At 38.8% G+C, this 13,596-nt stretch overlaps 1 protein-coding gene across 1 annotated transcript in view; it reads right to left on the bottom strand.

Annotated features, from left to right (window-relative positions):
• Window positions 1–643: 643 nt before the first annotated feature.
• The window catches only part of EGFL6 (EGF like domain multiple 6), a 34,487-nt gene continuing 21,534 nt past the window's right edge, over window positions 644–13,596 (bottom strand). The window contains exons 8-11 of the mRNA XM_042866797.1: window positions 6,366–6,446; window positions 4,336–4,422; window positions 2,417–2,682; window positions 644–1,227 (exon numbers count right to left, since the gene is read on the bottom strand). Coding sequence (XP_042722731.1) covers window positions 1,132–1,227; window positions 2,417–2,682; window positions 4,336–4,422; window positions 6,366–6,446 — 530 coding nt within the window. The 3' untranslated portion in view covers window positions 644–1,131. The remainder of the gene's footprint in view (window positions 1,228–2,416; window positions 2,683–4,335; window positions 4,423–6,365; window positions 6,447–13,596) is intronic.

Here is a 13,596-nt window from a genome sequence, read left to right as displayed (position 1 = left end):
GATGTCACACATTCTCCAAGGAGATCACAAAGGAGAAAATGGTCTTTTGCCCACGCTTCAATCATTCAGCTTTTCAGTACACGTGGAACCTGGATTCCAGAGCCTCCTTACACACATGTACCTGCAGAGGCATGTGTGGCAGAGAGTGGCAAGATATCAGCTTCTACTTTGTGCGAGAAGAGCCTGCTTCCTTCTCCGTTCCTGGGGAGGCGGGCAGCCTCTATCCATTTTGCTGAAGTCTGAAGAACATGAAGGGACTGGCAAAAAAGATTTATATTTCCCCATTGTGTAATGTAAGAATGAGCCTTACTGTGAGGCTACTAAACCGTCCTGTCTACTGGAAAACGAAAATGGTTGTTTCAAGGCTCTGCGCAGTAAAGAAGCGCTGTAACCCAGCAGGAACTTGTCTGCTTCTGAAGGTCAGTACAGAGCGTGAAAATTTCTTTACTTTTTTCATTACCAGTTGGTAATATCATCTCTATGTGATGCATATTAAATGCCTATGAAAAAAAAAAGTGGATCATTCCTAAACAGTGATTTGTGTGACTTAAAGACACTGATGACAAAGAGGATATTTTGCATATTGTATTAGCAATTAAAATATTCCTCAAAGATGTGACTCCACTTAAAATTTAGCTCCATGAAGACAGGAAAAAAACCTCCTCATTCTTCTAATTGTTTTTTTAATAAATTTACTATCTACATATTAAGTAAGAAGTTAAAATCACATCACCAGAAGCAGTAGCATCCTCTTCAACACTGCTTTGTGTTCTTGTGAAGTAGAAATGCAACAGACAACTTAAGAACAGCCTTGAAAAGGGCTTTAAGGAATGAAAGCATACAGAATTTGTAAAAAAGCTAGACACATATTTTAATGCCTCAGAAGCCCTAACCTTGAGTGTTAAAATATAGTAGTGCTGTATTCAAAGCACGTATTAGATCTAATTCATAAAAAAGTGTGCTCTGCATCTTGCACCTGTCAGTTGCCGTTTGCACTGCTGCACTAAGTTCAAGGTACAGGTTTTAAATTTATGTTTTCCTTTTTTTTATAATGAAAAGATTAAAAATACACTACTAGCAAGGCAAGAGTTGAAAATAGGGCTAAATCCAGAATACTCAAAATATCCATTCTCAGGTGTCTTCTGGGCATAGACCAGGAACTAATACAACATTGTCCACTCCAATTTCTCCAGTTTTGCCCTTTCCACGTTCTGATTCAAAGGTGATCTGTCACAAGAAAAGAGATGCATGAACAGTGAAAATGTAGTTTATCCAACCATTTAGTGACTCTTAAATAGTTTTAATGCTATATCTGAGGAATGTTTAATTGTAATTCATGAAAGACTTAATGACACAAATCCCTGCAGCTTTTAGAATGTTTATAGATTATTTAACTGGACTGATAATCCTCTGTACAGATTTACAATACCAAATGGATTCATTTAATAAGATTGCTTATTTTCACCGTACAAAGAAAATGCAAATGGAGTGAAATCCCATTATAATAATGTGGCATTATTACTTTATGAGACGTTAGTGCCCTCTTTTTCTTGGAGACATTACAATTGTTCATTTTCCACCTATTTGGACCCTTAGTATTAGGTTATATAGCCGGTAAATACATCTCTTTCAATCTGTATATATAGTAGGCTATCCATTATAATTGCAGTCACACACATAGTAAATTCATTTTTATCAGTAGAGTGTCTGGGGTTTTATTTTATAGACTGACTCTTATTTATGTAAGACTTCCTCCATGTCTTTCTGTCAGTGCAAAAAACTTCAAAAAGGACTTCAATTTCCTTTATGCTTCCAGTACTCCATTGTAAACATAACCCTTTGTCCTGCATTGAAAATATGCAGTCATATAAATGAAAATCAGGCTCTAGAATTTCAAGAAACTTGCTGAAGTCTTTTTTGAGGCAGTTTCCAGAGAAGTATCAGGGCACAGCGTTCTCTGCTGGCAAACATACCCTGTACCTACGGTGACTGCCCAACCTTGATTATAAATGAGGTCTCTTTTTGCACTAATAATCTGTGTGAGTATGGCTTGAGAGCATCATTTTCTATGAAACAGAGATGATTTTCATTTTTCCAAGCATACACTTATGCCTTCTGTTGCATGAAATAATAAACAGAGATTCTGGTAGTTTGTGATAATTAGAGATCTGACAAAGTTTTTACAAAATGATGGGATTATTTGGCATCAGTGTCCTAGCAAACTGGAGTAATTCAGTTATGAAATTACAATCATACAACTTCTCAGCCTTCTAAAATCTATACTCCTCCATTTCCAAACAGCCTTTCAGTTGCAAGCATACGATGCCTGTAAAAGAGCTGGTGGAACACTGGAGGATTAGGAAAAAACCTCTTGTGTTGGCTGTAGCAGTTAGGTTACACACTGCATTTGACTTACACTGTTAGTTGTTTCAGTACCCTGCCATATTTCCACTTTTCCAGTTCGCCACCTTTCATCTTTTCCCTTGTCCTGCTCCCAGACAGGAGCAGTTCTTTGGTTGGCCATGAACACTCGAAGTTTTCCCACTCTTTCGCCAGCGAGCCGATAACTGAAAATCAAGCAGTAGCTGCTCATTGGTTTGAGGTCGGTCAGGAGAAGTTTTAAGCGGCCCATATCCTTCTTGTGACCCACAAAGGCTGGAACAGCCATGTAGTATCCATCACCTTGTAACAACAAATGGAAAATGAAACTTGAATGGACTTGTACTACTTGTTAGTAAATTGAAAGCAATTTTGCTAGGAAAATAAGGAGAAGCTCTGTTACTTGAACAATTTAAAATCAGACTGGAGAAAAGCAGCAGGAAGTCTAATTTTCAAGGAATAAGCTTTCACTATTGGAAGTCAGATCCCTTTAGAAAGGAAATGAGTTCATATTTCACTGGCAATCACAGTCATTCTTCCTTGCGTTGCAATTTTCTGTATATTTCAAAAGCAAAATCATCTCAAATGCAATAGCCTGAAACATGGTGCTGTGCCTCTCTGGTCAGACCATTTCCAACATTTGATCTAGCTCAATACGCTCTGCAATCTCCTCTGCAGTGATGACAGAGGATAGCAGTGATGATAAAGGAACCAGCAGTTTATTCCTTAAATCCTGGAGGAACAACAAAATGAGAGTTGACACACAAAGGTATGAAGGAATAGAAGAAGTGAGTCCATAAATAGACATAATTAGCAGACCTTTGGTTGTGAACATGAAGTAAGGACATGGAAAGGGCTTCCTGAAAGCTGCAGGAAAGAGAAAGGTACTGGGAAAGGAAATACAAGGAGCAGGAGAGGAAGGATTAGCAAAGAAAGACTGAGATGGAAAGACTCTGAAAGAAGAGAGAGAGAATGTGCATGTCGGGACTGGAACAAGTGCTCTACATTATCCACTGGGTCTACTGGAACATTTTCTGCAATGTTTCCTCACAAAGGAAGATCATAGAATCACAGAATGGTTTGGCTTGGAAGAGACCATTGGAGATCCTTTAGTTCCAACCTCCATACCATGGGAAAGACACCTTTTACTACATCAGCTGTGGATGGGGCATCCACACCTTCTCTGGGCAGCCTGTGCCAGTGCCTCACCAACTCATCATGAAAAATGTCTTCCTTAGATCCAATCTAAACATTTCAGTTTAAATTCACTGTGCCTTGTCCTATCACTATACTCCCTGATAAGAAGGCCTCCTCATCTTTTTTGAAGTCCCCCTTCCAAGTCCTGAAAGGCTGCCATGAAATCTCCCCACAGCCTTCTCCAGGCTGAACAACTTGTTACAGTTTCCATTTGGACACTGAAGTGCTGTCTGCAACTCTTCAGACACAGGCATACAGCCAATTCTTCGTCCATCTAACAGCCCATCTATCAAACTTACATCCCTCCAATTGACTGGTAGGAATGTTGTCAGGGACTGTGTCAAAGGCCAAGCAGGAGTAGATGACATCACCACTCCATTGTAGAAGGCCAGGCACAGTTATCACAGTGCTATGTCTAAACCCTGTGAGCGACAACATTCCTGCACCCATCTAAATGGTAGATGTGCTTAAATATCCTACCAGCCTTGGAGAGACACAATATGTAACTAATAAGGTTTCAATTGTTTTGCAACTTGTAATTCTTAACAGTTACATTCAAATCCTTCTGCTCACCTTTCGATTCATTTGTACTCAAATATACTGCTAACTAGCACTTGCCACTGGAAAAGCAACTTCCACTCTCAGCCTTCTCTGCTGCCTTAATTCATTCTTGATCCTATTTTCTTCTTCACTTTCCCCTTTTTTTGGAGAGGATAAGACATCACAGCTGAGCGAGGGGATAGGTATTGAAATAAATACCTCTGTCTCGATCAGCAGGATTCCAGTCAAAGTCATCATTAGTATCTTGTTTCCAGTCGCAGACTCCTCGACTGAAACTGCAGTCAACTAGGAAACAAATTGGCAATAGAAACACACAGATAAGAGAAGCGTTGCATCTTAAGTACTGATACAAACAATTTGCTCTTTATTCACCTACTTGTAAGTGTATAGATCGTGCTAAAACTATCCACAATTTCAATTCCGACAGCGTTGACCTGGATTAATTTCCAAAAGAAGCAAAACATCCCAATTTATTTAGCAATTCTTTCCTTAGCTCACAGCAAAACCTATTGTGTCTTTTTACTGCCAGTCTCCCATGTGCGCATGATTTTATATGCTATGACTTCTGCCTCCTGCGTGCCTGCTGGTTTCCAGGTGCAGTTTGAGATGTTGGTTTTTAATTTGAACATCATAAATTGTTTGGGGACTGCAAATGTTCAAGCTCTGCTCTTCTCCACATGTGCAACTACACTGCTGTAGCTGCATCAGCTCAGATGCTCAAGCTTTCCTTCTTGCCATTAAAAAAAAGAAGCTGACTTTCCATGAGAGGAATCTGTTGCCTCACACTGAATACTCATACTATATGGAGCTGGGAGCAACCCAAATATGTTGACTTTTAGAGCACACTGCAAAAAAAAGCGTCATCCAGAGCATAGCACAGCCTTCATGGCTGTGTAATGAAAATGTAAATACAATTATGCATAAACAAAAAAAAGAAGAACCGAGCAATGTTAGCATGACAGATCAGATTAATATGTCAGCCATCTGAATTTCCTTAGAAAGAATAATTCCTTTTGGTTCTTCGTGTGGATTTTATCATGAGACAGAGAAGTGTGGTATACAGCATTGAAAGAGCATTTTTATATAAACCCAAGTCTTGTTTCCAAACCTACTGCTCTCTGAATTGGAGAAGAAAAAACATCATTTCACATGGAATGTCAGCCATCATATTTGCATTTTTGTTAAAGTCTAGGAAGCACTTCCCCATTGCTTTCAATTGAAACCAACCTTGTCCTAAAATGAATCTCAGATACAGTGAATCCCAACGTTTCATGCCCTGCTCACTTAGCTGTTAACTCCACAGAAGAACGCTGCTGTCCTGTAAGTGCATTAGCTCACCGTTTCCCCTCTAGGATTCTGCTTTTTTCTTTGGCTCTCATGATTCCCCAAAGCCATTTTTGAGCTTCTTGCTATCTTTGCCCATCTCATAAAGGCCGCACAACTTAAAATCAAGTTGCATCACAGAGAAACTTGTTTCCCACCAGCAGAGAGGGTGAAAGTGCCCCCTGATCTGCTCACACACTCTGCTTTGACCTGAGATACGCTGCGGTTTGTCACAGTTACCAGAAGGCAGTGTAGTTTTCTGTGTGGAAATGTATGAAGTGGTTTCATAGGTCATGGCCAAAGTTTAACTTGTATGCATAAATTGACCAGTTTTGAGCCTTGTATGCTGACAACTGATTTTGCAACAATTTTAATGTTAGAAAAGAAAGAATCATCTTACTTTGATATCCACAGAATTTACTGATGAACTGGGAGCTATCATGAATTTATAGACAGGTTGTTAAAGGATAAATATTTATTCAGTTATTTTCAAGGGAAACTGAAATTAGGACAAGACCCAATAAAAATGGCTGAAGGGCACTGGGATATGGTTGCATGCTATACAACATTTCTCTAAAATGGTTTAATTTTATAGATGACCAATATGAGCTCATTTTTTCCTGAAAAAAATATGTGAAATTCACTTGCAAATTACATTTCCATGTGGGGAAAGAGCTAACATATGTTAGCTCACATATGTTTTGAAAAGAACACAAAAAAGAACACAAAACACAAAACGAAGGTTCTCACATTCGAACTGGCGAAATGATTTGGCCATATGCCATCTCACCAAACTTCTGTTGTATGTTAAAGACCTTTAACTGCTTCAGCTAAGGCTGATACAGGTTCTCAATAAAACACACAATATGAGATAAAATAAATATTACAGAATAAAAAGAATCTACCTTCATGTTCTTGTCTTGTCATCGCAACTTTTCTTTGTGCCAGGAGAGGGCCAAAGGCAGCTGCTTCTTTACCCTGGGAAACTGGTGAAAACAACTTGTCAAGGGCCAAATCATAACAAGAACAGAAAGCAGAACTTTATTTCTCTATACCAATTACAATCATTCATTTAAGTAATTCAATGTATGTGTTTTTCAAATTTCCATCAAATTTACTTTCCTAACCCTGGCTAGAGACTAATTCTGAATAGTAGAACTTCATTCAAATTGTGAATTCCCTCAGCACTGTGCCTTCTAAGATGTAGGCAATTCAGCTGCAACGTTCACAAAATCAAAGAACTTTGCATGTGCTCTTTCTTCACCACGACGATCTGTTCTCTTGCTTACAAAATTTCAGCTACCAGTTGAAGTACTTCAACTGCAAGAGATGATGAAGGCAATGATGTGAACACTTGGCAGCAAACAGGAAACTCAAAACATGGATAATGTGTGAGGTTTTGTAAAAGCCATAAATCTGGGGAATTAGAGGCCCATAAACTGCTGTAATGAGAGCTCCAGGAGATTATTTTTCTGAAGTTGTACTTTTTTCTAAGGCATATGCAGGCCTCATCAGCTCATGCAGGCACACGCAGACTTCATCAGCTCATCTTCCTGTTGGGAAGGAAAGGCACGGCAATCGCTCTGCTCTTCCTCACCCTCCTTGCCACAGCTGGCAAGCACAGCCTGACAATTCAATCATCAGGCTTGGCAGAAACTCTGCAGAAAGCTCTTTTGTAAAAAATAGTTGACTTGTCCTGTGCCAAACCGGAAGAGTCAGTGAATCAGCAATAAATGTCAGGTGCATTCTCTACAGTATTGGCCTAAAGAAGTATTGGCTTATGCAAAAAGTGCTATTTTTTAGCAACAGCGTGAGAGAGAAAGGCAAAATGTCTTAGGTCTGACAAACTCTTATTTTCCATGGACTGTCAGCCGGCGGACTAAGTACTTTTGAAGTTCTGTGGTTAAGCTTCTTTTGTATTACTCTAAGTGACAACTAGTGAAGTGCACACTAGAAAAACCAGTGGTCTCAAATTCTTTGTGTGGTGTCTGTGTAATTAACTAATCACAAACAAGGTGATGGCCAGAGATGCTTTCACTGGCAGAGGGATCTATCCTTTGCAAATGCATATGCAGATACCTTCAATATATACATATATATCTATGAAAAAGGAAGAGCTAAAATGCCCCATTTTAGAGGAGAGAGGGAGGATCCTTTGGATTACTGCTTACAAAAAGCGCTTACAAAAGCCCAGCATAAGGAAGTTCACTTTTCAGACACACCACGTGGACAGCAGCACCAAGAAAAGCTCAGGTTTCCTCAGCAGTGCCAGGTGATAGGAGCTACGGAAATCAAAATTACATTTCCCTACTCAGTGCCGTATTAGTCATGCCTTAGGAAGTTGCAGATGCCAAGTATTTTAAAAGTCATGAACTTCATATGTATGCTTCTTGTTTTCTTTCTCAGAGTTCAGAATCCAGTTTGTTCCACGAGTTCCACTTACCTACAGATTCTCATCAAAATACTTCAACATGCTTGAATTTGTAAGTACATGATCAATATTATGAACATGTTTACAACCCACTGCAAACCAGTCTCCTCGTACCATAAAGAATATGCCATTTCTTAACTTTTCTTCTCCCTCAAAACTGTCAAAAAATTGTTCTTTATGTACACCAGACAAAACATGCAGCAATGAAGAGACCCTGGAGGCTGCTCCAAAGGGGCCAGCTGAGCCAAGAAAGGAGACTCCTGCGATCTTACAAGCTTTCTGATGAACTGCCAGGAGCTTGTTCCCTCTTGTTGCCCTTGCAGCTTATTCCTCCTCACCCAGAACACTACTTACATCACCTAGATAATATTCTTACTTAAGGCAAAGACTAATATATCTTTCTCCAAATTAATCTATGTCTACATGTGTACTTTTAGGAACAGGCACATAGGGTTTAGTCGTTACATTTAATATCATGCCATAAACTTGGCCTCGTATTTTGTGAAAGAGGCTCAGGCTACGAAAACCCTTGCCAAAATGAAGAAAGCTATTAAAATGTGAAAAGTTCTGGAAAGTGTGGAGAAATTTAATAGAAGATAGCAGCTGCCAGGAAGATTTGTTTACAGAGTTACTGAATTATACTTGAGGGATACACATGCAGGTGTAACTATGCTGCAAATGCTTCCAGTGAATTACCATCATATACATAAAAAGGTCAAATTTTGTATCCAAATCTATTTTTTGCTTTCAGTGTCAGACATTACAGCCAGGTTCTCCACTTACTGGAAGATATCACTAGTGAATCATGAGAAACTCTATGCTTCAGCTTACAGAAAGGCTTCCAAGAGCCCTTATTTCTTGGAAGGTGCCTATGTTTGACAGAACCATCACTCCATCACTGGACATAACCAGAATCCAGAGTCTGTCCCCTCCTAAGTATTAGGCAGGAGTCAGGCTTGTTCTTTTCATCTGTTCTCCTATCCAGTGGTGCTTGCAGAAATACAGGCCTTCCTCAAAAGTCTTAATATCTTGATCCCTGAGAATACAGTCTCCAACAAAAGCTCACATAAGGCCCACTTCTGGTACATCAGAGTTCACCCCTTATTTCTGCAGTATTGGCATCTACAAACCTACGTATCTGCAGCACTAGCTGTTATATTATCTGCAGTTATATATAAAATTCTTTGCTTCAGGGTACTACACATTCTTAAGGGCTGGTGCCATCAGTGTAGTCTTATGAGGTAAGATGTGCTTACCTTATAGGCAGAAATTAGTGACAAAGAGAACTAATACCCTAGTCTTCCGAGGTACCTACGTAACCAAACACAACCAATTCACCAGTTCACCAACTTGGACTACACGGCTTCTTGTTTGGAGCTGGCTTGCACTCAGATCGGTTGGAGTGAGCACAGGTCCACCTGCAAAGTATCATTTATATAGATTCTCAAGTCAGTCTACAAGTTAAATAAGGGATAAAGAGATCACAAACGCAACAGGAAGTCTGCAGGAGCACATCTGAAAAAGATACAATACTAAAAGACTCAAAGTTTAAAAAAAAAACAAAAAACCCACAAACCCAATGAGTAGAATAGATCTGTGGAGTATCATTTTATGGGCATGCCTCAGAAGAAGAACACCATTGGTAAGTGAATCGTGTGGTAAAGGACCTTACTAAAAACCCTGATAGATTTTCCTTTATGTGCACTTGATTTCATCTTTCTGCTTTGCCAGCTACTGCATTTAAAATTACATAAACTGCATTTTAAACTCCTGGAAATAGCATTTTGTTTGAAAAAATACTGTTTGGTTTATAGCTTGAAAGTTATTTTCTAGTTGTCTGCAGTAATCAAGTGCTATCCTTAAAGCTTTAATTTCTTTTTGCATTCCTGTTAGTGGGTCTGTATTTCTTATAAATCACCAGCAGCAACAGAATGAGCTCTTCCTGAGACAACAGTATTGGAGGAACAGATAAATAGCAGAATACAGGCACCCACACATGTTAAGGAGTTAACTGTGGGGACTGTGGTGTATTTTTGTTTCTTGTTATGACTGTTCAGATTTTCCAATCCCTGGAAAATGCCTATGCTTGTTTTTGCCTAAGTAGTCTAATTATTCTACATACAGAAATAGCATTAGATCTGGGAGAAGCAACTCACTGTCAGTAATTCTCACACATACAATCCCAAAGTGTCTAAAACTGCAGCATGTAGGAACTCTCAGAAAAAACGTTTTTGCTGTCAATCTGACACTGCTCTCTGATGGGCAGAGCTCAATGAAAACTGTGAACAAACAAACAAAAACTCTAAAAAACAACTCCAAAACCACTTCCACTCCCAAAACTAGAGTGAGCACTGTAAAAGAAATCTATCAGTACATAAGAGATAGTAAAATGTAGAGTGGTTTCCTGTACACACCGTAGATCACTGCCAGACTGAAAGGAACATGCAACATTTCTGCTACCCATCCTCCTCTGAAAGAATTACATCTGCCAGATGCCCGACATCTTTGGAGCCTTTTATCTATAGCTTTGGACTGAGCTGCAGCCTGAGCATTATTTGCTCACACAATGGTCTAATTATCAGAAAAGAATGATATTAAAAGCAAACAACTTGATTAACGGAGAGTTCTCTTGTTCAGAATTAAGAGTCAAGAATGCATAAGGAAAGCAGCCCACTTATATCACTGCTGAAGCCAAAACCTTACCATTGTTGGTGCTGTCAAAAGAAGGAGCTTGGTAGTTAACACAGCTGGCTAGATTACATGTTTGGGCTTTACAAATATTAATGTACTAATTTTCATGTGACTTTTAGTGACTCCAGTAGTTGTTTTGTTCACACATCATGGTGTGCATATCCAGAATGATACCTGGGTCTTGACATTTCAATGCCTATTGCACTTCATATCATTGTATAAAAGCAGTTCCTACTGAGTCAATAGCTGTAGTTGAGGGTGTTTATCATTTCTGGAAATCAGACCTTAGGATCCCATATCACACAGAAAATAAGGAAAGGAACAAACACAACTCAGAAGCTGAAATGACAATTTTTTCCCCCCTTCCCTGCAGTTCCTGCCTCTTTTTCTGCGCAACTGCAACTGCTCTGATCAATAACACACAGCTATGTATATTGAACCACCCCTTGCACTGCAACAGATACTTCCTTCACACTGAACAAGGCAAAGACCTCATGGAAAACACTCATTAAAATCCATTAAAGAATGTATCACAAAGTATAAGAAGAAGAAAAAGTAAGTTTTCACAACTAACAATAATTTTGACATTTCTTCAATGTTAGGGCTTTATTTTTGCTATCTTTAACTACTACATTTAAAAAAAAAACAAACTGTGATGAGTAGTTTTCATAAACAACCTATTTTACGTGGCCTCTTTTAATAATTTAGATCTTCACATATTAATTCTTTTTTCCCTTCAGCAGTTTTCTGCAGCTGCCCATATGTTTCATGAATCCACATGTTAGTACAGTAATGAGGATCAAGAGGCTCAAGGAAATTTAAAAGGGAAGGAAACAGTTAATAAGCACAGCCCAACTTGAAAGAAAAATGCAAATGGAACAACACGTTAAGTCATGCGCATGGTTGGGATCAAAACAGAAAGTCATAAGTAAAACAAAGTTCATACACTTAATGAAACTACTTCTAGGACACAGTATGTCCCTGTACAAAGAAGCACATCGATCTCCTTCCAGAGCTCCCTGGCAGAATAACATCTCACCGGCATGTTCAGCAAACAAATCCCTTATATCTCTAATGTCAAATTCCAGCCAAATATGACTAGAACAAAAGAATAGAGGAACAAAATCAGATAAATCACAATGGCCAGTATTTTCAAGCAATAACAGTAAAGCCACCACTGTCAATTGTAACGAATATTTCATAGAAAAAACTGTTTCAAATATCCTGGCTTGGTTGAAAAAAACCTCAAGAAGGAACCCCACCAAACACCATGACAGAATTCTCTTGTGCATTATTTTGATTTCGATTTTGCTGTGGACAAAGGATTTTCCTGATGTGCCTTTAGTGACATTGACAACTTGCAACTGAATCCATTCCATATAGTGTGGCAGTGAGTATTCCAAAAATACTTAGAAAAAAATATCCAACCATACTCAGGTTTTCAATATCTGGCAATATTTCCTGGACTTTCCAAGCATGTTACATCTGAGTTACTTTCCTCCGCCCACCAATCCATCTATCACAGAAAGGCAGAAAGAGATCCGAGAGCTGACTTTATGATATTTTCATCAGGCTGCATTGCCTCAGGAAATGAAATAACCTGCAGTCCTTTATGGTACCAAGTTCTGAATAAAAGTATCAGTAACTTATAACAATGTTACTTATTCATATTTAGTTAATTTAGTTAAGACCTGGGCTTTATTGCTTCTTGTGAGACAATGGAGGTAAATCATCTAATTCTTTTGTCTGAGACTCTCACATGTATTCGGCAGTACCAGTATGGATGAGCCAGGTTCAAGGGTAGCTTGCCATCCAGTGAAAACGTCAGCCCCAACTTGACTTCATCTTCTGCCCCTGCTACCTTTTTCAGGGAAATTACTTAAGAGATCCTTAGAAGCTGGACAGAAAGCTGCATAAGCTTATCAAGAGTGGAAGGCTGGGTAAAGAGGTAGGGCGTATCTGGTGTGGCTGGCCAGAGCAAGAGTGGAGCCCCGGGTATAGGATCATCAGATTTGGAGTCATGGAACCATCAGCCAGAAACCTTTCACAAAACATGGAGTTGAGTACAGCCTGGCGATTAGGATGCAGGTCTAATCACACTGGATAGCAATATTTTTGGTACTACATTGAAATGCTATGTTGAAAGAACAGAAAAAATCATAGAATTATATAGGCTGACCTGCTGATCAGGAGATTATCTGAGGCCCATCTATCAAATTATGAGTATCTCCAAGGATTCATATTTCACCTGTATTCCTGCACCAAATTTTGGCCGGCTTTGTGGTAATAAAGTATTTTCCTTCTATCATAAAGAGAATATTTTACAAGATATCAATTAAAAGGAAACATATGAAATCCAACTGAGAAAATTAGTCAATCTTCCTGATAAATGACTAGTGTCAGATATTAAGAGAGATACTTGAGATGCATGCTCAAATACCATCAAATGTTTTAAGAGTGAGAGAGTCCATTCAGATAAACTCTCACATCTAAACAAAAGAGAGAAAAACCCTCTGTGATTCACAACATTATCTTTTTGGTGGAATGACACAAAAAAACAATGGCATCTATTGTATGCTTTATATTATTTGAAACACAAAGGCACCAAAGTGTATGTTTTCCGTATGAATAATACACACTATTTGAGTGATGAATATGTCTATCACAAATCAAAGATAGTTCTTGTCTTAACCATAATGAAACAGCAAAATATCCTGTTTTGTTGGAGCTTCTGCGAAGAAAATGGGAAAAAGCTATATGTAAGCTGGTGTAGCTCCTTTCCAACCTTGTGATTCTGTGATTCCAACAGCTGGAAGAGTGCCTCCCAGGATAACACACTCTTTTCTGTCAACATTGACTGCAGATAGTTTCCTCTAAAAGGGAGAATCACTAGCTCTAATCCCACAGAAGGTCTATTAGCTTGATTTTCAGTTTCTACAAGTAAATTAGGATAGAGCAGCTATAATGTCTGGTGACTATTTTGTTCATATATATACTTAAATTAAAACTAGCAT

Source organism: Lagopus leucura, unplaced genomic scaffold (genome assembly GCF_019238085.1).
Source record: "Lagopus leucura isolate 7727_CA_CO unplaced genomic scaffold, USGS_WTPT01 Super-Scaffold_100001, whole genome shotgun sequence".
In the NCBI taxonomy this organism is placed as follows: domain Eukaryota; kingdom Metazoa; phylum Chordata; class Aves; order Galliformes; family Phasianidae; genus Lagopus; species Lagopus leucura.
The sequence above is the reverse complement of the archived record's forward strand: the minus strand, read 5'-3'. Positions and strand labels throughout refer to the sequence as shown.